The following is a 26,212-nucleotide window of genomic DNA, read 5'->3' as shown; positions in this document are numbered from 1 at the left end:
TGCCCTACTCCTTGCAGATGGCAAGCATACCGATAACATGATGCAGCCACCACCATGCTTGAAAAGATAAAGAGTGGTAAACAGTGATGTGTTGTATTGGATTTTGTAGTAAGGACAAAAAGTTAATTTCTTTGCCATATTTTTTGCAGTATTACTTTAGTGCCTTATTGCAAACAGGGTGCATGTTTAGGAATATTTGTATTCCGTACAGACTTCCTTCTTTTCACTCTGTCATTTACGTTAGTACTGTGGAGTAACTACCATGTTGGTGATCCATCCTCAGTTTTCTCCTATCACAGCCATTAAACTCTGTAACTGTTTTAAAATCACCATTGGTCTCATCGTTAAATCCCTGAATTTCCTTCCTCTCCGGCAACTGAGTTAGGATGGACGCCTGTATCTTTGTAGTTACTGGGTGTATTGATAGACCATCCAAAGCATAATTAATAACTTAATAAATTAATAACACCTATGCTTTTTTATCTACCAATAGGTGCTCTTCTTTGCGAGGCATTGGAAAGCTTCCCTGGTCTTTGTGGTTGAATCTGTGTTTGAAATTCACTGCTCGACTGAGGGACGGCTCTTACAGATAATTGTATTTGTGGGGTACAGAGATGTGGTAGTCATTCAACAAATTATGTTAACCACTATTATTGCACACAGAGTGAGTTTATGCAACTTATTATTTGACTTGTTAAGCACATTTTTTTTAATCCCTGAATGTATTTAGACTTGCCATAACAAAGGGGTTGAATACTTATTGACTCAATACATTTCAGCTTTAAATTTTGTATTAATTTGTGAACATTTCTCAGAGCAAAATTCCACTTTTACATTGTGTGTAGATCAGCTGCAAAAAAATCTGAATTTAATCAATTTTAAATGCAGGCTGTAACACAACAAAATGTGGAAAAAGTCAAGGGGTGTGAAAACTTTCTGAAGACACAATACAATAATAATAGTTCCTAGAAGTTGGTTGAATTAGGGCCCCTTAGCCACAGGTCACAGGTGGCAGACAAAGAAAAGTATGAAAGGAAAGATTCACTCATGTGAACTGGTGTTTGGTCTAGTGTCCTTGAAATATATGGTCAAAATGTTTCATAGCATGAATGTATTTTCCCATGTGTGACCATTGAGTACCTCTAGCTTTCATTCTACATTGGAAGAGTAACATAAAGGCATGTAGGAAGGTTGGCAAACTACTTAACTATAATAAGTACTATTTTCAACTGTAAAAAAAGTACAGCTTATTATCTGTAGAGAGTGCATTAACGTAGGCTAGAGCAGGGGTGTCAAACATTCGGCCCGAGGGGGGGAACGACCTTAATATAAATCAAATCAAATGTTATTGGTCACATACACATGGTTAGCAGATGTTAATGCAAGTGTAGCGAAATGCTTGTGCTTCTAGTTCCGACAGTGCAGTACAATCTAACAAGTAATCTAACCATTTCCCCAACAGCTACCTAATACACACAAATCTAAAGGGGTGAATGATAATATGTACATATAAATTTATGGATGAGCGATGGCCGAGCGGCATAGGCAAGGTGCAATAGATGGTATAAAATACAGTATATTCATGTGATATGAGTAATGTAAGATATGTAAACATTATTCAAGTAGCATTATTTAAAGTGGCATTGTTTAAAGTGACTTGTGATCCATTTATTAAAGTGGCCAGGGGTTGGGTCTCAATGTAGAGAGTAGCCTCTCTGAGTTAATGATTGCTGTTTAGCAGTCTGATGGACTTGAGATAGAAGCTGTTTCTCAATCTCTCGGTCCCTGCTTTGATGCACCTCTATTGACCTCGCCTTCTGCATGGTAGCTGTGTGAACAGGCAGTGGTTCGGGTGGTTGTTGTCCTTGATGATCTTTTTGGCCTTCCTGTGACATCGGGTGAGGAAGGTGTCATGGAGGGCAGGTAGTTTGGCCCCGGTGATGCATTGTGCAGACCGCACCACTCTCTGGAGAGCCTTGTGCACCACCCTCTGGAGAGCCTTGCAGTTGCCGTAACAGACTGTGATACGGCCCGACAGGATGCTCTCGATTGGGCATCTGCAAAGGTTTGTCAGAGTTTTGGGTGACAAGCCAAATTTCTTCACCTTCCTGAGGTTGAAGAGGCGCTGTTGCGCCTTCTTCACCACACTGTCTGTGTGGGTTGTCCATTTCAGTTTGTCTGTGATGTGTACGCCAAGAATATTAAAACTTTCCACCTTCTCCACTGCTGTCCCTTCAATGTGGATAGGGGGTGCTCCCTCTGCTGTTTCCTGAAGTCTACAATCATCTCCTTTGTTTTGTTGATGTTGTGTGAGAGGTTGTTTTCGTGACACCACATTCCGAGGGCCCTCAACTCCTCCCTGTAGGCTGTCTTGTCGTTGTTTGTAATCAGCCGTGCGAGGGTTAACACAGCAGCCTTGCGAGGGTTAACACGTTTAAATGTTTTACTCACATCGGCAACGGAGAAGGAGAGTGGGGTGGGGGGGGGGGTAGCAGCCCTTGCTAGATGGCCGCGACCGTGGCAGTGTATTGTCCTCAATGCGGGCAAAGAAGGCATTTAGTTTGTCTGGAAGGGTGACGTTGGTGTCCATGACGTGGCTGGTTTTCTTTTTGTGGTCCGTGATTTCCTGTAGACCCTGCCACATACATCTCGTGTCTGAGCCGTTGAATTGTGACTCCACTTCGTCCCTGTACCAGCATTTTGCTTGTTTGATTGCCTTGCGGAGGGAATAACTACACTGTTGATATTCAGCCATATTCCCAGACCTCTTAATATGGTTAAATGTGGTGGTTCTCGCTTTCAGTTTTGTGCCAATGCCACCATCCATCCACGGTTTCTGATTAGGTTTGGTTTTAATAGTCACAGTGGGTACAACATCTCCAATACATACTTACTCACCGAGTCAGTGTTTAGGCCGATTTTGTTCTCTGAGGCTGACCGGAACATATCCCAGCCTGCGGGATCAAAACAATCTTGAAGTGTGGGTTCCGATTGGTCAGACCAGCGTTGAATGGTTCTAGTCACTGGTACATCCTGTTTGAGTTTTTGCCTATAAGACGGTAGGAGCAAGATGATGTCTTGGTCGGATTTTCCGAAGGGAGGGCGGAGGTATGCATAGTGGAAGTTAGAGTAGCAGTGGTCGAGTGCATTAATCAACATGCTGATAGAATTTAGATAGCCTTGTTCTCAAATTTGCTTTGTTAAAATCCCCAGCTACAATAAATGCAGCCTCAGAATATATGGTTTCCAGTTTACATCGAGTCCAGTGAAGTCCCTTGAGGGTCGTCTTGGTGTCTGCTTGAGGAGGAATGTACACAGCTGTGACTATACAGTGCCTTGCAAAAGTATTCATCCCCCCTGGTGTTCATCCTATTTTGTTGCATTACAACCTGTAATTTAAATGTATTTTTATTTGGATTTCATGTAATGAACATACGCAAAATAGTCCAAATTGGTGAAGTGAAAAAATTACTTGTTTCAAAGAATTCTCAAAAATAAAACACTTAAAAATGGTGTGTGCATATGTATTCACCCCCTTTGCTATAAAGACCCTAAATAACATATATTCACCTTTATTTAACCAGGTAGGCTAGTTGAGAATAAGTTCTCATTTACAACTGTGACCTGGCCAAGATAAAGCATAGCAGTGTGAACAGACAACAACACAGAGTTACACATGGAGTAAACAATAAACAAGTCAATAACACAGTAGAAAGAAAAAAAGAGTCTATATACATTGTGTGCAAAAGGCATGAGGAGGTAGGTGGATAATTACAATTTTGCAGATTAACACTGGAGTGATAAATTATCAGATGGTCATGTGCAGGTAGAGATATAGGTGTGCAAAAGAGTGGAAAAGTAAATAAATATAAACAGTATGGGGATGAGGTAGGTAAATTGGGTGGGCTATTTACCGATGGACTATGTACAGCTGCAGCGATCGGTTAGCTGCTCAGATAGCAGATGTTTGAAGTTGGTGAGGGAAATAAAAGTCTCCAACTTCAGAGATTTTTGCAATTCGTTCTGGTGCCACCAATTACCTTCAGAAGTCACATAATTACTTAAATAAAGTCCACCTATGTGCAATCTAAGTCTCACATGATCTGTCACATAATCTCAGTATATATACACCTGTTCTGAAAGTCTGCAACACCACTAAACAAGGGGCACCACCAAGCAAGCGGCACGATGAAGACCAAGGAGCTCTCCAAACAGATCAGGGACAAAGTTGTGGATAAGTACAGATCAGGGTTGGGTTATAAAAAAACATCAGAAACTTTTAACATCCAACGAAGCACCATTAAATCCATTATAAAAAAATGAAAGAATATGGCACCACAACAAACCTGCCAAGGGAGGGCCACCCACCAAAACTCACAGACCAGGCAAGGAGGGCATTAATCAGAGAGGCAACAAAGAGACCAAATATAACCCTGAAGGAGCTGCAAAGCTCCACAGTGGAGATTGGAGTATCTGTTCATAGGACCACTTTAAGCAGTACACTCCACAGAGCTGGGATTTACGGAAGAGTGGCCAGAAAATGCCTTTGCTTAAAAAAAAATAAGCAAACACGTTTCGTGTTCACCAAAAGGCATGTGGGAGACTCCCCAAACATATGGAAGAAGGTACTCTGGTCAGATGAGACAAAAAATGAGCTTTTTGGCCATTAAGAAAAACGCTATGTCTGGCGCAAACCCAACACCTCTCACCACCCCGAAAATACCATTCCCACATTGAAGCATGTTGGTGGCAGCCTCATGCTGTGGGGATATTTTTCCATCGGCAGGGACTGGCAAACTGGTCAGAATTGAAGGAAGTACAGGGATATTCTTGAGGGAAACCTGTTTCAGTCTTCCAGAGATTTGAGACTGGGACGAGGTTCACCTTCCAGCAGGACAATGACCCTAAGCATACAGCTAAAGCAACACTCGAGTGGTTTAAGGGGAAACATTTAAATGTTTTGGAATGGCCTAGTCAAAGCCCAGACCTCAATCCAATTGAGAATCTGTGGTATGACTTAAAGATTGCTGTACACCAGCGGAACCCGTCCAACTTGATGGAGCTGGAACAGTTTTGCCTTGAAGAACGGGCAAAAATCCCAGTGGCTAGATGTGCCAAGCATATAGAGACATACCCCAAGAGACTTGCAGATGTAATTCCTGCAAAAGGTGGCTCTACAAAGTATTGACTTAGGGGGTGGTGAATAGTTATGCACGCTCAAGTTTTCTGTTTTTTTTTGGTCATATTTCTTGTTTGTTTCACAAGAAAAAGTATTTAGCATCTTCAGGGCGGTAGGCATGTTGTGTAAATCAAATGATACAAACCTTTCCAAAAATCCATTTTAATTCCAGGTTGTAAGGCAACAAAATAGGAAAAATGCCAAGGTGGTGAATACTTTTGCAAGCCACTGTAACTGACGAGAATTCTATTGGGAGGTAAAATGGCCGGCATTTAATTGTAAGGAATTATAGGTCGGGTGAGTTCCTGTATGTTGTTATGATTACACCATGAGCTGTTAATCATGAAGCATACACTCCCGCCCTTCCTCTTCCCAGAGAGGTGTTTATCTCTGTCAGCGTGATGCACTTAACCCTCCTGTTGTGTTCGTTTCATGTTAATTCATTCTGTGTTCCTGGTCCAAAATGACTGCACCATTATAGCTGATTATAAATCCATAATAATACATATATTTGTTATGTATGGTACGACGTGCTGTTTGTCATACTGTACGTTGTTATGATTTGAGATAGTGTGTTGTTTGAGAGATGAATGGGTTGTCAGGATGAGTGCCACATGTCATTAAACAAGAGAGTGATGTGCAATGTGAAACTGTGCGGATGTGCGTTCTTTTTTAAATTTGTTTTTGAATTTTCCCCCTTTTTTCCCCAATTTCTATCCAATTGTTTTTAGTAGCTACTAGCTTGTCTCATCGCTACAACTCCTGTACGGGCTCAGGAGAGACGAAGGTTGAAAGTCATGCGTCCTCCGATACACAACCCAACCAAGCCACACTGCTTCTTAACACAGTGCCATCCAAACCGGAAGCCAGCCGCACCAATGTGTCTGAGGAAACACCGTGCACCTGGCAACCTTGGTTAGCGCGCACTGCACCCGGCCCGCCACAGCAGTCGCTGGTGCGCGATGAGGCAAGGATTTCCGTACCGGCCAAACCCTCCCTAACCCGGACGAAGCTAGGCCAATTGTGCGACGCCCCACGGACCTCCCGGCCGCTGCCGGTTACGACAGAGCCTGGGCGCGAACCCAGAGTCTCTGGTGGCGCAGCTGGCGCTGCAGTACAGTGCCCTTATCCACTGCACCACCCGGGAGACCCCGGATGTGCGTTCTTTGACAACTAAGCTAGATATAACATTGGCGACGAAGATGGCTGAATTCAGCTTACCACCACCAGAACCATTCCTCGCCGTGCCTGGCGAACCTCCAGTCCCGTGGAATAACTGACTTGAAAGTTTTAACACTTATCTTGAAGCTATGGACTTTTCTACAATCTCCGACAAGCGGAGGACAGCACTGCTCCGTCACTGCCTCAGTACAGAGGGACAGAGGATTTTCAGTGCGCTTTTATCGGCTCCTACATTCACACCTGCAGTCAGCCTCCTACTGAACCACTTCGTTGGGAAAGAGTGAGTGCTCCTCCAATGCTACCGGTTACGGAAAATACACCAATGCCTGGGTGAGTCCATTCAAAGCTGCGTGGCTAGATCATCAGGGATCAGCTGATAGAGGGGACATTATGTGAAAAGACAAGAGAGACACTGATTTTGGAATCAAATATTTTACAACTTGATGGAGCTATTAAAATAGCACTCCAGGAATCAGCTTTGGAATGCTCTACTATGCTAACAGACAGCTCTGCAGGATACACTTGGCCCCCAGCCATTCTCACACAGCAGCTTCAACCCGAGCATGTGCACTACAACGATCACACGCTGCGCACGCCCTCCCACGTCAATAGATGCATGGACACAGACACCAGCATGCCTGTGCTGCAGTCACACAGACAAACAAACCGAAGTAGCAGTGGCAACTGTGGGGCTAGCTCTCAGAATTCAATGGCTTCAAACTGCTTCAAATATGCAAGAACTGTTCAAAATACAATCACTTTGCTAAAGTGTGTCGTTCTGCCCCAACTGCTAGTTCCACCCAGAACAGGCCCTTATTTTCATCTCGCTCTCACCATGAACACACTGAAATCCGAACCGTCTCACTATCCATGTGTCCTTCAAGACATGCACTGTGCAGCTGGGCGAGGTGGGTTTGCCTTTGCTACTGGATACTGGCGCTGCAGTGTCGTTGCTCAACCTTGCAACTTACTACAAGTTTTTCAGTCACCTACCACTCCAACAGACCTCAACTGCACTGTGTGGGTATGGTAGATCCATGATAGACATTTCAGGCACCCTCCAGGTCCCAGTGCACTACAGCGCCAAGCACCTGCCATCATTCATATTTCACGTTGCAAAGTGGGGTGCCAAGCTCCTGAGCCTCGACCTCTTCTTAAGCTTAGGGTTCACACTGAGAGATGACAGTGGGTCAGCTATCCACCAAGTTACTGGCACATGGCAACAGAACTGGCCAACTCTGTTTGATGGACTGGGCTGCCTCACAGCTTTTACACACAGGTCCCTAGTGAACCCGGACGTGACCGCAGTCATGCAGCCCCTGCGGCGCATTCCCTTTGCACTGTGTGATGACGTCACAAAAGATCTCCAGTCACAGTTGGAGGCAGGTGTCATTGAGCCAGTCAACGCTGCCCCTTGGATTTCAACCTTGGTCATCACAACCAAAAAGTCAGGTGGAATCCGGACTTGTGTGGATCTCTGTGCTGTGTACAAGACTGTTGTCCCGGATAACTACCTTTTGCCTACAGCTGAGGAGCTGACCTCACAATTTCATTGCTCCAAGGTCTTCACGAAGCTTGACCTGCGTCAGGGTTAACTTTAGGTGCCCCTCCACCCAACCAGCAGAGACCTCACAGCCTTTGTCACACATGCTGGTGTGTTCAGATATACACGCATGGATTTTGAACTTAGCTCCGCCCCCAGCTGCTTCCAGAAGGTGATGAGCACCATCCTCACTGGAATACCCAGGGTGGCAGTCTATCTGGATGACATTATGGTCCACGGCCCTGACCTCCACATCCATGACCATTGACTCCAAAGAGTATTCAGTGCTCTACTCCGGAACAACCTGACCCTGAACGGTGGAAAGTGCACCTTTTGCAGCTTCAGCCGTCGAGTTTGTGAGTTTCCGCCTGTCGGCCAAAGGCATTGCCCCACTCATGTCGAACATTGAAGCCATCCTCCGCATCCAGGGAACTGACCTCGGCCTCTCAGGTGGCCTCATTCTTGGGCATGACAGCCTACTACCTCTGGTTTCTGCCCCACTTACTCTCAGGCCACAGCGCCCCTGCACCAGCTCCTCAAGAAGGACGAGCCTGGACGGAAGCCTGCTCAGACTCAATGAAGCGCAAGTTTTGGCTCACGTTAACCACATCTGCCCCACCATTGTCACCTGTGACGCCTCAGCTGGAGCACTAGGAGCTGTCCTCTCATAGCTGCAGAATGGCATTGAGAGGCCGTCGCCTTCGCCTCATGGGCCCGGAGCCCCACTGAACAACGGCACTGTGGGTGAACGAGAAGCACTGGCATGTGTCTAGGCGTGTGAAAGGTGGCACCTCTACCTATACGGCCAGCTGTTCACGCTCCGAACTAACCACCAGTCCCTCAAAACGCTACTGTCAGCATCAGGAACTGGCCACAAGCCACTTCGGCTGCACAGATGGGCCGACCACCTTAGACAGTATGACTATCAGCTGAAGTTCACTCCGGGGAGGGATAACGTGGTGGCAGACCTCCTCTCCTCTCTTGCCAGACGACAATGAAACAGAGCTCGGTCAAATGCTCTACACTCCCCTTCAGTCAGCCGTCTCACTGGAGGAGCAGAAGTAAGCATCGGAACAGGATCCCACACTGTCTACCCTGCGCACCTACATATGCCCTGGATGGCCAGCACGTGTGTCAGAAGAGCTGGCAATTTTCGCCAGGGTGAAGCACAAACTTTCTTGCTGGGAAGAAGTCTGTGTCTCTCGAGGGTTTTGCACTGTGGTCCCGAGTGGCCTGCGTGCATATGTTCTATCAATGGATCACGAGGGTCACTTGGGCATAGGTCAAGCAGCAATGTCGAGACCTTGTGTGGTGGCCAGGCATCGACCACGACATTGAAGCCCTGGTCAGGGATTGTGCTGCATGCCTCCTCAGTGGGAAAACAGGAAAGTCCGCCCACCCCCCCTGCAGCCTCTCACGTGGCCGTCCCGCCACTGGGTGCACATCCAGCTGGACATGTGTGGCGAGATCCATGGGCACGCAGTCCCTCACCATCAGCACTTCCTGGTGGTGGCACATGACCTCCACTCTAAGTGGCCAGAAGTGGTTCCTGTCGGAACTGTCACAACATAGGCCATCGTGGACATCCTAGACAGCCTGTTCACAAGGTGGGGCCTACCCCTCACCCTCACCACAGACAATGGGCCCCAGCTGACCTCGAGTTCTCCTCCTATCTCATCAACAAGGGAATCAAACACATCCACACGGCCTACTACAACCCACAAGCTAACGGAAGGGTGGAACGCTTCAACCAAATGCTGAAGAACGGCATCAGAGCGCACCTGGTCCAGGGATGCACGTGACAGTAGTTTTTTTGGAATTGTTAGTTGATTACTTGCTCTATATGCATTGTCGGAACGACTGCATCGCATTAACATCTGTAACCAATGACAAATAAAATTTGATTTGATTTGATTTGTAGGCCATCGTGGACCAGTTTCAAACACATCCACCGGCCTTATAACGGAAGGGTCATCAACTGCTTTGAACCAAATAGCAATTCACTACAGAGCAAGAAAACACACAACAACACAGGTCTCCCCAGCATCTCAGACTCATAACACAGACAGTAGCGGAACCTATTTGCTATTTATGGCCTGTAAGCCTCATTGACCTGAGGTCATACAACTCGGTTTTGAAGGAAAAAAGCATAATGTATGGATTATTTTGACTATAACAAATACTCAGATGAAACATATTGTGCTATTTATCACAGACTACTTTGTGTCAAAGTTTAACAAGGACTCTCTCCTCCTCACCAGTGTCATGAGCCTCAAGAGCCTCACATACAGTGTATCGTTTGGTCATTGTGCTGCCACAGAATGAATTGTGAGCAAGGCCTCAAAAAATATACCAGAGCTGCGAAAAAGTTCTATATATTATTGAAACAATGTTGCGATTGTTTGTGAGAATGCCAACAGCTGTGGTTCCATGGGGGAAAGATTCTATTGAGGTACCCGTGGGGTTGCCATGGGCCAAGAAGGGGAGTGAGGTGTGTGTGTGTGTGTGTGTGTGTGTGTGTGTGTGTGTGTGTGTGTGTGTGTGTGTGTGTGTGTGTGTGTGTGTGTGTGTGTGTGTGTGTGTGTGTGTGTGTGTGTGTGTGTGTGCTCAAACACACATGCATATGGGGATCTGGGAGAGGAAGTGTGTCCATCTCATGAATGCCTGAATTCAATTTTATACACTAATTGTAGTCTCACCCATTAATTTCTAATGACCGGCCATTATAGACCGGGAACACCACAGGTGTACAAAAGTTAAATAAAACATCCAAATGTAATCAAAATCATCAAAATGTATGACAATCAGACAATCAGATTAAATTAACTACATTTTTCAGAGAGAGAACTTGTAAATTGGTCCAATTCGACCGGAACACAGCAGGAGGATTAAAATGACTAAAAACCAATTCAAAACAGTTTTTTTGACTGTGTCCAGCTCGCTAATAATCAACTAAATGAAAGCTAGACAGCCAGGGAGCATAGAACATTCCCCAAAATGATAGATAAAGCACAATCTTTTGCACATTTTGACAGCGAAGAAATATAATCAATTGAGACAGTGTGGCCCTCCGGACCTCGTTGAAGACCAAATGCGCCCCCCTGGGAAAAATGAGTTTGACACCCCGGGGCTTGAGTATTGATATTGTGCAGCATGTACAGTTGCCATGGTACAAATCTATTCACAAAATAATTTATACACATTCCACTGAGCTGAGCTACAGATGAAAAATAGGGCAGGACTGGAAAGTTTGGTTAAACACAGTGGCGCAATATAACTACACTGATATCTCTTTGTCAGAAACTCACAGGGGCACAAAATAACAAAATAAATCAAAACTTTCTGATGGCAATCACAGTTTTCAGGTTTTTACTTTAATTATTCTATGTTTCTATAGACCATAGCATGAATAAGACATTATTCTATCCAGAGGCCTCCCCAATAATAATAATAAATATAGGGGAGAATGGGGTAAGATTTTTTATTTTTCACTCCATCAAGAGAAAGATAGTATTCTTGCAAACAAAGTTATCTACATATATTTCAAGATTAATCAGAATTAATGTAAACATTACAGTTTTGAGAACATACCTTGTCCAAAAAAAGTTGTCTCATGGCACAACATTTTGACTATATTAGCCCACACAGCAACAAAGATGCACTTTCATGCTAGGTTTAGGACCTCATGTTGAAGGTTATAGATACCTCAACTGGTGTATAGAACAATCTTAAAATTATCTACTTTGGTTTAGATCCAAGCGTCATGAAACCTCTAACACAATCAGTGGCGACCCATCATTCAGGGCAGGTGGGGCAGAGCTGTTTTGAGCCCCACATTTTCGTTTTTGTTGGGGCTTGCCTGTTTTGAGCCCCACATTTTTGGTTTTGTTGGGGCTTGCCTGTTTTGAGCCCCACATTTTTGTTTTTGTTGGGGCTTGCCTGTTCTGAGCCCCACATTTTTGGTTTTGTTGGGGCTTGCCTGTTTTGCTTGTTATTTTGGGATTCATACGTGTCACATACCAGTTGCAAACAATGTAAAATATATGCAGTCTCTGTTTTGCTTTCTTGAGTTAGGCAGCTCCAAAATGCAGGTGTTTTAAGCCTAGCTCAGTGCTTTCTATGGTGGTGGGGCAAACCAGCAGAAAATATGGGGAGCGTTGCACCGTGATTGGCTCAGTGTTCTGTCACTCATCGGGACACTACGTCACCGCCAAGTCTTATGGGTAGAGCTCAATAATTTTTGCCCCTTGGGTGCTGCAATAGATTTACATTAGAAGTGCCCATCCAAGAATGCTCAAGGTCATTGGCCACAGATAGAATGACATCAAATCACATTATATCTACAGTACCATTGATTGGACAACATCATACTTTCAAAATCGTAGCTAGCAAGCTAGCAGTCATCATCATGAATCTAGTCGGCAATCTACTGACAAATCCTTTTCAATCCTTGTCAAATAAAGAGAAATGAAAGCTAAAACGTGGACATAAAGATTACACAACAAGTCGGAAATCGCAAATTCAACAATCAGTGGTTTGGAAGGAAGCAGTGACTAACTGCAAGCATCTCAAAGAAATCACTATTTTGCTTCCCTGCCTGTTATTCAGTGGAGAGGGTGTGTGGTCCAAGTCTGGGTTTAAGGATTTAAAACATCTGTCTGAAAGGGTTTCAAAACATGAGAATTGTGTATCACATACAGACAAAGCTGTTAAACTCGGATTACTGGGGAAATCAAACATTGTGGCTCAACTACACACCGCATATAGACGGGCCAACGACCTTCACAACCAACAAGGAGAATAGGTACGTGCTTGACATAGCATGCATTCAATTGTGCAGAAATTGTGAGACAGCACTGAGGGGCCATGACTAGTCAGCCGACCGCTTGAACACAGGCGTTTCATGTGTATTTTTGAGACAATGCTTGAAGGAGATTACAGGCTAGAAAGGCATTATGACGACCAACCAATGTTTAAGGGTACATCAAGCACGATCCAAAACAAACTTTTGGATTGTATGTATGAAGTGCACAGAGAAGCTAAGGAGGTGTCTGAGACTCCTTTTGCATCTGTACAGGCAGACGAGACCACTGATGTCTAGTGTAAATCACAGATGGTGATAGTGCTGCACTACATGCTACCAGACAACAGTGTGTGTGAGAGGTTTTTGGAGTTTGTAGAGGTGAAGGACAAAACTGGTGTTTGCCTCTCTAACATTATCAAACAAGTCCTAGTGCCGCTGAATGTCAAGGAGAAGCTGGTTGCACAAACCTACGACAGGGCAGCAGTGATGAGTGGTAACTGGCACCCCCCTTTGAGTTGTGCCGTGGGGGAGATCTTGGCCTTGTCTCAGGATGGTAAGTTGGTGGTTGGAGATATCCCTCTAGTGGTGTGGGGGCTGTGCTTTGGCAAAATGGGTGGGGTTATATCCTGCCTGTTTGGCCATCGGACGGGGCCACAGTGTCTCCTGACCCCTCCTGTCTCAGCCTCCAGTATTTATGCTGCAATAGTTTATGTGTCGGGTGGCTAGGGTCAGTCTGTTATATCTGGAGTATTTCTCCTGTCTTATTCGGTGTCCTGTGTGAATTTAAGTATGCTCTCTCTAATTCTCTCTCTTTTTCTTTCTTTCTTTCTTTCCTTCTTTCTTTCTTTCTTTCTTTCTTTCTTTCTTTCTTTCTTTCTTTCTTTCTTTCTTTCTCTCTCTCTCTCTCTCTCGGAGGACCTGAGCCCTAGGACCATGCATCAGGACTACCTGGCCTGATGTCTCCTTGCTGTCCCCAGTCCACCTGGTCGTGCTGCTGCTCCAGTTTGAACTGTTCTGCCTGTGGCTATGGAACCTTGACCTGTTCACCGGACGTGCTACCTGCTGTTTTCAACTCTCTGGAAACAGCAGGAGTGGTAGAGATACTTTGAATGATCGGCTATGAAAAGCCAACTGACATTTACTCCTGAGGTGCTGACCTGTTGCACCCTCTACAACCACTGTGATTTATTATTATTTGACCCTGCTGGTCATCTATGAACATTTGAACATCTTGGCCATGTTCTGTTATAATCTCCACCCGGCACAGCCAGAAGAGGACTGGCCAACCCTCATAGCCTGGTTTCTCTCTAGGTTTCTTCCTAGGTTCTGGCCTTTCTAGGGAGTTTTTCCTAGCCACCGTGCTTCTACACCTGCATTGCTTGCTGTTTGGGGTTTTAGGCTGGGATTCTGTACAGCACTTTGTGTAAGAAGTGCTTTATAAATACATTTGATTGATTGATTAATGTACGTGGTGTCCAAACGCTACTGAAGGAGACTTACCCAAAGTTGGTGGACAGCTCATTTTTCCCCAGTATGTACATTCCTTTCCGACCGCAGAACTCCAGTGTGCTACCAAGCTAGGGCCTGTGGCAACCAGGAGAAGATGAAAACGGAGCTGTCCACTCTCTACCGGCATCCTGAGCTGCACACTGGAAAGACAGCACTTTCTTTATTGAAATCCATCTACGAGAACAACCTTGTCTGAGGCCTTGTCTGAGATGGTCTCTCTTCAACCACAAAGTTTAGAGAGAAACTTTTCTACCCTTAAAAGGATAAAAACCTTCACATGTAACTCCATGGGCCAGAAAGGGTTAAATGCATTGGCCATGCTGTCAATCCAGCATGACTTCATCCAGAGAATGCCAGACTTTGATGACAAAGTAATTGAGAAGTTTGCCCACAAAAAGGACCACCGTGCCAACTTCCTGTTCAAGTGAGCACAGCACAACAAGGGTGAGTCCATAAATATGTCTAGTATGCTGCTGCATAAGTGATGTAATATGCATACTATAGCTAAGAAAGTAATATTAAGTGTATGTTGCGTAGTAAGCAGTTAGTAGCCTATGGGGCGACAGGTAGCCTAGTGGCTAGAGCGTTGGCCTTGTAACCAAAAGGTTGCAAGATCGAATCCCAGAGCTGACAAGGTAAAAATCTGCTGTTCTGCCCCTGAACAAGCCAGTTAACCCACTGTTCCTAGGCCATCATTGAAAATAAGAATTTGTTCTTAACTGACTTGCCTAGTTTAAAAAAATGTGTCGTAGCCTGTAGCTTGTTTTAGAGAAATGTAATCATCAAATATTGTAACAGCTTTCATTGCCTGCTTATGTTCCCCTGTTAATTTAGCCTACTGTTCGGACTTGGTGTAAAGGGAGAATACTGTAAGAACGGCTCATGTTCTGAATTATGTCGATGTCCATTTTAAAACTGCTGAACAAATAGGTATATAGCCTACTGTTCTGAATTGGTAGTGCACATGTAGCCTATAGCCTGTTTTAGAGAAATGTAATTATTGTATATTGTAAGAGCTTTCATTGTCTGCTTATGTGACCCCGTTATTTATCTAACGGTTCGGACTTGGTGTACAGGGAGAAAACTGTAAGAACTGAATTATGTCGCTGTCACTCTCGGGACAGCTTTATGTAGACCCTAAATGTTTGTGGGCACCATTTGTCAGTTATAGTGCAATGAATGTATTTTTTAGAGTTGTGTAGTGACTTCATTGGCATGCATCTAAAAAAAAAGATTGTTTGCCTCACCAAGATTGACATGCTAAAATCTCCACCGAACACAATTCATTAATTTGACTTGGTGAAAATCTGTTTTTTGGACCTAACTTGCTTACCACTTTTTCCTTCACAAACTCCATGAAATGATGACCTCATCCTAAATATTTTGTCAAATGATACATTTTGTGTATGGTTTCCTTGAAACATGGGTGGCTTAATTTACCCCTTTGGCTCAAGTTACCCCACTTCCCCTACAGCTGAATACACAATAAATACATGTCAATGGATTAAAACTATAGCGCGCATACATCGATTCTCAACATTATCTATAAAGAGAAGCACTTTCAGCAGCACACTGATAATGACTGTGTGTGAGCATACAATAAGCGACAAACAAATATGATGATGACTAATGAATTAATAGCCCTAACTAGCTTTAACATGTCTCCCAGTCAATTAGCTCTATTTTTCTGCATCAGATAGCGGGGAGGGAGGCAGGCAGGAACCACCCTGATCCCATATGAGTCAGATGCAATCATATGCTCCCCTCGCCATGCCTAACACACCCACCATCTGGGGCTAGAGAAGGTTGATCAAACCCTGGAGCTTTCCCCACACTGTCCCACTCCCCCGAACAGAGGGCTGCAATGTGATCATCAACACACACACACACATGCACACACACACTGGCCAGTCATTCTCACAGTACAGTCAGATGTATTGACCACAACATGGGGTGAAGAGGTCCGCACTCTTGGCATCAGAAATTATTTACTCTTAGCTCCCAAGATGGCCAATATGGTCCTAACTCCATCTGTGTCTTCATCCACTGTCAAGACTCAGTATGTTGATGTTGTATAGAGTTTCTAACAAATGAGCATTTAGTCTTTTTTTTATTTGTTTGTGGTTTTAATGGAATAATAAAAAGAGATCAAACATAACGGTGTTGGGTTGTCTTACCTTTGGGTACTGTTGAACTGGGATTAGTACTCTTTCCAAGAGCTTGATGTTTTTGTTACTGATGACATCGAGGTATTTCTTCACGTCACCGTCTTTTCTCAACTCATCCCCCTCATACTTTGTGATTTCTGTAGGAAAAGGTATTTAAGAATAAATGATTAGGTATACAAACAGAACTTCAACAGAAAGGTTAAACAACGTTCCTCAACATCCTTATCATTGACAGAGAAGACCTGGGTTCAAATGGTAGCCTATTTGTTTTCTTTATTGGACGCCCATAGTGTCTCTTTGGTTCTCCTTGGTTCTCCTTGGTTCCACTGTGCCATCAAATGCACCTTATTTATTTGTATTATAATGTGAACCGAGATCTGTGACAGCGTAATCAGGATAATTCCGTTCCTAAACATACCTTCCGACTGGTCATCATAATCAAAGTTTTTTCTAGTGTCTAAATGGTGAGAGGAGTAGTTGACATGAGCTGTCAGGTCAAGCATACATAACCTGTTTGAGTGAGACAGTCATGAGTTGGGAACCCACTGCACCGAGCAGTGATTTCTTGCTTGATAAATTTTATAGCACTTGAGAGAGTTGAGTAAAAGGCGTACAGCCACCAAACAGGAGATGGAAATGAAGCTGTCACCTGTCCTCTCTGGGGATACCACTCTGTCACTGGCAAATTAATGCTCAGCAGAAATATGCATTATCAACCCGCGCCCTGCGCCACTCTTGTATAACAATACTAGGGAGACCTGGGCAAGGGAAAGATAGGAAGACAGGCAGCAGGGGGTGGGGTGATCTCTCACTAGGACAGCCACCCCCTCCTCTCGTCCTCAGCAGTTCTAATCTAGAGCAATGTAGCTCCATCTATTTCTACACTTCTATGACAAACAAAAGGTGTGAGGAAAACGGGGGTAAAGTGCATCCTGTTGGCAGAGATTCCTGGCAGGAGGCTTTAGAGGGTGGGGGATGGCATGGTTGTGTAAGGTGCTACTGCATTTGTCTCAGTTGCAGATGAACCTGAAAGGCTTTGTTCCTTCTAAAACTCCAGAAATTCTACAGCAGAATTATGCTTCTATTCTACATTCCATTCAGGCCTTAAGCCTCTGTGTAGGATGATAGTTATAATACCAAGGCAAAATGAATAGTGAAAGCAAAGTAAAGCAACTCAAACTGAGCCGATAGCATACAGCTTGTAAGGGTAAAACAATGTTCATGAGAGGAATTCTGGACATACTGGATGGAGCACGTACTGTATAACCTGAGCAGGGTTGAATTCACGGCTTTCCAGGCTTTGCCTCTTCTCTGCTTTTCCCCTGAAAACCGAAAGCTTCTGGTTTCTTGGCCCCGCTGAGGGTGCGTACAGTATGACTCTTTGGGCTGGATTCAATCAATGCCTCTGTCATACTATGCAGTATACGTTTTTACAAACTACCTGTGTCCACAGAACACACACAAAGTAGAAGCACCTGTGAGGGGAATCTACTGTACCGAGTTGTGTAGCCAAAATGTAATTTTGTTTAACCATTGGGAACGACACACCATAAATGCTGCAAATCGCGTTTGATTGAAATGCACCGCTTGTGGCCCTAACTGTTAGTGTGTGTAATGATATTTTGGGGAGAACTGTACATTGTGTCTCCACAAAGAAAGCCAAGCTTACAAAGTCTGGAATGTTGGCTCCGGTTCAGGCTATGCAGTTCCCTGTGTGAAGAAGGAACCACATGGCATTTCAAGAGTCTGGCTGTAAAGTAATCAACTCATTATGGTCTGATTTATGTTTCCAGCTACTGTAGTTGGGTTTCCTTGATGTCTTTCCTGCATATTAAACATCTTGGCTTAATTATTCCTCAATTTTGCATCAGTCCTTTATCCTTTACAGTCATCAATGCCCTCAGAAAAACACTGATGTTGCTTATGTCAAGGTACCAGGATCTAAATTCAGAGTGGATTTAATGTCGGTAATACTTAGGTTTCAGTCGAATGCATTTATCAGACATTGCTGATTGTGCATTTCCCAGACTGACAGGACAGTCCCAGTAATGTGGTTGATTCAGAGAGGTTTTCATCAGATTGAACTACATGGCTCTTTCCAACATGACAGAATCTGTTTGATTGTATCACATGTGCTAGGGCGATTCTTTGGATTGGAACACACTGCCAGTGCTGTCTTGTTCCCATAAACTCACTTGTTTCAACAGTCTCACGTAAAGGAGCTCAACTGAGCTCCTAATGAGACATTTCCAGTGTGTGCCGCTTTGAAAATGCCATGATGTTGTGAATTTGGTTCAGCAAAGCTAGTGTCTGGTTATAGGAGTGTTGAGGCTGTAGCAAACAGCACAATTTTAAACTGCCTTTATGTACCAAACTGAATAGGGTTTAGAGAGCTTTCCTACTTTGGAGTGATACTTATGCATAGAATTATTTCTAAACACTGTGACAATTTTATTGTGCCAGGGATTCACATAAGATCATTTTAACAAAAATGAAATTATGCTGAGGTACCGAGAAAAACACTTTTAACTTAATCACCTCCTCTCCACGTACACACACTTACAGAGGCCAAACTGAGAAGCGTTGAACATGGAGAATTGTGATCTCCTCGTCCTGCTCACCAACCTTTCTGACTCTGAAAGGAGCAACCCACTGCTAAGTGAAATCAGAATTCTTACTCATACTCTCCAACACCTGCTGACACTAGCCACTATGTACCCTTTAATCCCTAACATCTGCTGATTCCATATGCTCTGGCTGGCTTGGTGACACCTGCCTTCTCCAGGGGATGTAGTAAAGTAGGCAGATGACCTCAGGCCGCATGCAGGCAGGTCTCACACAGATATCTAACTTTTTAAATATCTAAAAGAGACAGCTGAGATGGTACGAGCAAGAAGGCCCTTTGTGAATACAACATTTGGAAAGGATTGATTAGTTATTCTCTTGAAAAAAATACAGATTTTAACTGCCTATGAGCTGCAGATTTTGAAAACCATTGAATATGAGCCATTAAATTTCACAACAATAAACACAAGGACATCCATCCTCTTGTCATATTGGTTCTATAGAAAACAATGTTACCAACAACCATTGAAATACTGAAAGTTATTTAATATATTGTGCAAACCTAACATGGATACGTTCTGAATGAACAGTAATGGCCTTCTATTTTTAAAGCACAATGTGGAGGCAGCAAACTGTTACTGTCACTAATAAGCCTTGCACTGTTATGTCTGTAAAAAAAACAAGTTAATAAGTAGCATCTACATAGCATGGCTCTTGCAATGACAGGCCAGTGGGTTTGAATCCCCGGGCCCACCAATACGTGAAAAATGTATGCATGCTCGACTGTAAGTCACTTTGGATAAAAGCGTCTGCTAAATTGCCTACATTATTACATGTCAAATGTGAAAATGTCTCTGGGTTGACAGCAGTATTTCTTTCTTTCTGGTCCTGACGAGAAGAAAAAAACTGTTGGGGGAGGTTCTCTTCTGCACTGTTCAACCAATCCAGTAAATGTGGAGGAGGGGTTAAGATCGAGCGTTGCTCTGTTAAGTCCAAAAGCGTCAGCAGCAAATCGGATGCATCCAGGTTGTTACATCCCTGCTGAGGGTAGTGCTTTAGAAACAAGTACTTAAAACCTCTTCTGGCTAGGGGGCGGTATTTTCACATCCGGAAGAAAAGCGTGCCCAAAGTAAACTGCCTGCTACTCAGGCCCAGAAGCTAGGATATGCATATATATTGGTAGATTTGGATAGAAAACACTCTAGAGTTTCTAAAACTGTTAAAATGATGTCTGTGAGTATAACAGAACATATTTTGCAGGCGAAACCACGAGGACAAACCATCCAGGAAACACATTTTTTGAGCTGACTGTTTTCAATTGGTTTTCTATGTGAATCTAGATTTCTGAGGCATCTGGTTACAGTTCCCATGGCTTCCACTAGATGTCAACAGTATTTTGAAATTGGTTGATGTTTTTCCTTTGATAAATGAAGAAGTAGCCCTTTCCTTTCTGGGTGTATAGACAAGTGGACTGTTTTGTTTGGGGCGCGTGACCTGGTGCTCGCTCCACTTTCATTTTATCCGCTATTGAACACAGTTTATCCCGTCTTAAATTTGATTGATTATTTACATTTTAAAATACCTAAAGTTGGATTAGGAAAGTTGTTTGAAATGTTTGAACAAAGTTTACAGGTAACTTATTAGATAATCTGTAGTCATGTTGGGCGAGTTGGAACCGGTGTTTTTGTGAATCAAACGCGCCAAATAAATGGACATTTTGGAGATATAACGGCGGAATTTATCGAACAAAAGGACCACCAGGATGTTTATGGGACATATTGGAGGGCCAACAGAAGAAGCTCTTCAAAGGTACGGCATGAATTATATCGTTATTTCTGAGTTTTGTGTCGTGCCTGGCGGGATGAAATATGATTGTCATGTGTTTGTATAATGGGATGCTGTCCTCAGATAATCGCATGGTTTGCTTTTGCCGTAAAGCCTTTTTGAAATCTGACACAGTGGATTGATTAACAAGAAGTTAAGCTTTAATTTGATCTATTGCACTTGTGATTGTATGAAAGTTAAATGTTTCAAATATAATTTTTTTAATTTCACGCTCTGCAATTTCACCCGGATGTTGTTGAAACGTTCCGCTAGCGGAACCCCTAGCCGTAACTGGTTTTAACAGTTGGGCACACTATGCCGTAAACAGTCGAACAATTTAAGGGATGCCTATAGTGTGTTTGACAGTTGTTCTCGCTTGAAGGATCCTAACTATGTTCATTTGGCATGTGTGTGAGTGTATCAAAGCGTCTCTTTCCCCAGTCATGAATATGTATAATCTAATATATTCCAGATGACAGGGAGAGTTAGAGTTCACCTTACTATGTTCCACTGGGTTGCATATTAAAGTGTTATATCTTCCTTGGATCTCTCCTACCTATTGGAGGTAATTTCTTATTATGGTGCTACATATTCATGCACATTACTGAATCTGTCTGTCTGTCTGTCTGTCTGTCTGTCTGTCTGTCTGTCTGTCTGTCTGTCTGTCTGTCTGTCTGTCTGTCCGTCCGTCCGTCCGTCCGTCCGTCCGTCCGTCCGTCCGTCCGTCCGTCCGTCCGTCCGTCCGTCCGTCCGTCCGTCTGTCTGTCTCTGTCAAAAAGAGATCCAGTGAATCTTCAAGTGCGTTGGTAGAAAGATGCCAGCACATGTCCTTGAGCTATCAAGGAAAAGCTGGAATCTGACAGACATGAATTAAGTCGGAATAGAGACTGACAGAGTTCTAGAATGTACTTAGTTTTGACCATAGAGATCCTATTAAATTACTAGAAGGGCTATGTCATAAACCCTCAAAGTTCCAGAATGGGGTGTAAATGGCAGCCATATCGTGCAGGGAGAAATGCAAAACAATCTCATTGGAATGAATGGCAGTAGAGGCATAATCCTGATTTGACCATCGCAGGAACATCAAAGAATGCCTTTGTGATATATCAGAAATGGTACTATTAGAACTATTGTCAACTTAAAATATTGCCATATAATTACAGTGTATATTGAATGGGGTAGATATTCAGTACCATTAGGACACGATTATCTACGGCTGCGATTCCATTCAAGGTGCATGAAACAGTCTTGCATAAATTTGGCAAAAGGAGCTTTTGGTGACAAAAACCTGTGTGGTCCTGTATGGCTCAGTTGGTAGAGCATGGCACTTGGAACACCAGGATTGTGGCTTCAATTCCCAGGGCCAACCATATGAAAAAAATGCATGTACGCATGACTGCAAGTAGCTTTGGATAAAAGTGTCTGCTAAATCCCATATATTATTATTAAACAATCTAATCTGCATCGCAATTAGCTCCACGAGGGGGATATACCGGTGTTTCATCAACACATTATTCAAGTGTTTCATCAACACCATTTGTGGCAATTAATTATGTTATTCATTAGGACAACATGATCTATGGTTCCTTCTTGAATTGCGGTGGCATTTTAGCATGGCATTTTGGAAAAATGATTTCATTTGTCTTTTTATTTCAAATGTATTTGGGTAGATACATAAATCAACTGGCAGCTTAATGACTTTAAATCATTTTTACTATTATGATAACATTGTGCCACCAGTAGTGGTAACACCAATGACTGAAATAACAATGACACATTTTAGGTAATTGAGGATATTCTTAAATGAAGGCCACAGATGCTCAAATCTAAGATCCTTAAACCATACATAACGTTTTGCAGAATAAAGGACTTTCAATACGTTTGATCATTTAATAAAAGTTCCATATAAACAAAAACATGTATGACGTGTAACTACAGTATTTGTCATTTTAAAGTGTTTTTCATGGTTGCAAAGGCAAGTGATGCAAATTCCACCGCAATTCAAAAACGACCCTTACAGCTGTGATCTGGGCGTATTAAACAGCCTTGCATAAATTTGGCAAAGGGAGCTGTTGATGACAAATCATCTAATCTGCATCGCAATTAGCTCCATGAGTTGGATATTCACTCTTAAGCACTTGTTAACCCAAACCTTGATGCACAATAGTTAGATTGTTCAAACTTTATGTTTCTCATTGTTTTTGAGAGGACAATTACAATGGGAATTGTTGTCTCCTGTTTATTAGTTTACCAGAGGATCAAGAATCTCTCAAAATTCATAATTATCTCAATTGTGCAGTCTGAACACTCAGTCACTGCTTTCAGCAAACACCATTTTAAAATTATCCTCAAACCCCTCCTCCACCTACTAATTCATTTGCTGTGAATTTACTTTTCACATTTTGATCATATAAAATGTTCTACATCTTTAAAAAATATATGTATTTTACCTTTATTTTACACGGTTAGTCTCATTGAGATAAAAGTATATTTTGCAAGAGACACCTGGACAGAAATGGAGCACACAAAGTTTCAAACATTTACAACATAAAACAGAGAGCACCACAGTTTAAAAACATCAGTTTACACATTGAACAGGCACATTGGTTTTGGGAGGAGTGTTTCAACAAGGGATCAAAACATTGATAGCCCCTAAATCATTTCCCACCATACTTTGTAATGTATCGGCCTTAGCATTTCAATGTATAAAATATATTCCTGCCCTCTACACATTTTAAAAGTTTGGGTTAGATAGAGGCACAATAAAAAAGTACATTTGACTTACGAAAAATTGACTAAAAACACAGCAACAGCCACAGACGAAGACTGACATGCTGCCATTATGGATAGACAACTCTACTGTATGACTGCATGATAAAGATAGCCTTTGAGGCATAATCAATGTATTGAATTATTTCAGGAATTATGGTTGGCTTGGGGATCTTGGTCTAAGTATCACTGTTCTGAACAATTAGAGAGGCAGTATTATCTAATTTACCTCCCATACATTCCTATCATACAGTACATGTATTTTATAACAAAAGAAACAGTGAATCAATCATAATGTTCTTTGCTTTCTGTAGGATAGACATCCAGGGAGTTTGTCATCATCATTGATCATATTTCCTGTGTGATTTCAATGTGCCGCTTCTAACATAACGGCTGAATAATTTATTTAACAGCGCAGGACCACATCCTAAGAGCTGTCTTCCTGGCCTGATTAATATCTGGTACAACCATTATCATGAAGCAGAAGAGAAAGCAACAGAAACATCTATCACCTCCAATATTCAGCTCTGAAGAAAAAATAATTTCCTCTCAACAATAAGCTATACACGTCAATAGGTGCAACACTATGTGCAACATGAGACATGCGTCAATGGACCATATCTACTCAGATACTATATTTTCAGGTATGGAAGTGTAGCGGAGGTGGTTCGATAAACTACACTTGTGTGACGAGTAACCTTACCGAAGACCGGATAACAGTCAGATAACAGGGTTTTGAGTGAATGACCTGGCTCGATACGTGGTTGGCCAAATACGCAAGATTAAAATAAAAGCAGCCAACTGAAATGCCCTTAAACGTGTGCCATTTCTAAACAATCAATCCATGAAGATCATTTACTGGGTTGAATCAATGTAAAATACTTTTTTATGTTCAAAGTAAAGGCCAAACGTATTCTCCACAGGAAAATATTACCTTTTTTAACAGAACAGATAATAGGGAACATGGTGTAAGGCTGACTACCATGTCCATATCTGCAGGCTAAACAACGAATAGTCAAATTTCCAATTCCCAGTTGGGTCGGAGATTGTACACCTTGAATTTATTTGAGGGAGAAATCACAATGGACGGATGCTCTAGTCTAAATATAACCTTTTAGCATTGTTTACCTGCTTACAGGTACATTATGTGTGACTCAAGGTCTCTCTCTAGTGCCAAAGAGAAACTGGAAAGAAAGGGAGTCCATACCCAATCCTCACCATGATTTCATCTTCAATTATTTATGTCTCAAAATGTCACAAGATGTCTCAATTATGTCTCAACATATCACGACATCTTAAGACAACAGGGATGGCTGTGTATGTCTGGGACACTGGAGGCTGGTGGGGGGAGTTTTTGGTGAATGGGTATCATTGTAATGACTGGAATGGAATTAATGGAACGGAATCAAACATGTGGTTTCAATATGTTTGATGTGTTTGATACCGTTCCATTGATTTCATTCCAGCCATTACAATGAGCCCATCCTCCCATAGCCCCTCCCACCAGCCTCCTCTGGTTTAGGTGTGTTTTTGGGTGTGTTTTTAGAGAGGCGGGTATTTGTGGTCGGGCAAATGCGAATATCATGAGACATGCACTTTTAGATACTATAACTACTGACGATTCATATTCATCTCATTTTCATCTCTTGAGAAAATATAACCTATAGTTGAAAATGAAACTCATGAGCCACGGCAGGCAGAGCAGAGTACAGCAGAGCCACTTGAGTTCCCCTGGAGTGTTTGACTGGAGCCTGACATAGACCCCAGGGGAGAATTAGGTCTCCGGTTCAACAGGATTACACATCCCTGTACATGATCATAGGGAACATTCTGCTCTGACAACACTAAGCCCAGCTCTCGTTGTGATCTGGATCATACTGTGTAGTGCTCCTCTGAGATCTAGATTCTACTGTGTAGTATGAACAGTTAATATCTTTGAAGTCTTTGCTCTACATAAGGACTATGCAGTATGAGTATGGGATTGAGACAGAGAACAAAGACACAAAAAGATTAAGATGAGAAAAGCTTGTCATGGTCATTTCGACAATTATGTAGATCATTTAAATGTAAAGTTTTGATACTAAAACCTGCGTGGTTTTGGTATCAGTTCCGACCAATCATTTTGCTTATAAATCCTTATGTGGACACCATAGATCGAATTGGCTTGAATTGAGTGGTAGTGCTGATTCTCGTGGACACAGGAATATGTATTTTTCTGCCTGTGTAACGCAAGATATGAAATCTGACACCACTTGAAGCTGGGATGGCCCTCCTATCGTTTCATTCGCTCTTCCATCTGTCCATCAACTCCTGGCTGAACCTATATGTCACAGCCACTAACCACGTATATGCCTGGAATCCTTACATTGTAACGATTTATAGCCAGTAATCTAAAATAATAATAACTTTTAAACAAAAAACACTTTCTGTTTGTCCTAACGAGTTCAGGAAGCCAAGCTAGAGTTCTGTGAGACGTTCACAGCAACGGAGGCAGACGTTTTGTTCAAGAGAGACCTTTTGAAAATCTGCGCATTTTCTCTAACACTAAAATATACAAATATGTATTTTACAGTTATAAGGAAGCTGAAATATTAAAGTTAGTTGTTTTATACATTTAGAAAATATAGAAGTAATTTCAAGCTTGATTCATACAGCTTTGTTGAATAGGA

The 26,212-nt window shown here is 42.7% G+C and overlaps 1 protein-coding gene across 3 annotated transcripts in view; it reads right to left on the bottom strand.

Annotated features, from left to right (window-relative positions):
- khdrbs2 (KH domain containing, RNA binding, signal transduction associated 2) overlaps positions 1–26,212 on the bottom strand; it is a 124,305-nt gene that overhangs the window by 82,463 nt on the left and 15,630 nt on the right. For all 3 annotated transcript variants that reach the window (XR_006083900.1, XM_024430251.2, XM_024430243.2), the window contains exon 2: positions 16,395–16,522. Coding sequence is in view for 2 of the 3 variants with exons in the window: in XM_024430251.2 (XP_024286019.1) it covers positions 16,395–16,522 (128 nt within the window). In the remaining variant the exon portion in view is untranslated. The remainder of the gene's footprint in view (positions 1–16,394; positions 16,523–26,212) is intronic.

This window comes from Oncorhynchus tshawytscha, linkage group LG01 (assembly GCF_018296145.1).
Source record: "Oncorhynchus tshawytscha isolate Ot180627B linkage group LG01, Otsh_v2.0, whole genome shotgun sequence".
Taxonomy (NCBI): Eukaryota; Metazoa; Chordata; class Actinopteri; order Salmoniformes; family Salmonidae; genus Oncorhynchus; species Oncorhynchus tshawytscha.
This window is presented reverse-complemented; position numbering and strand designations above follow the sequence as displayed.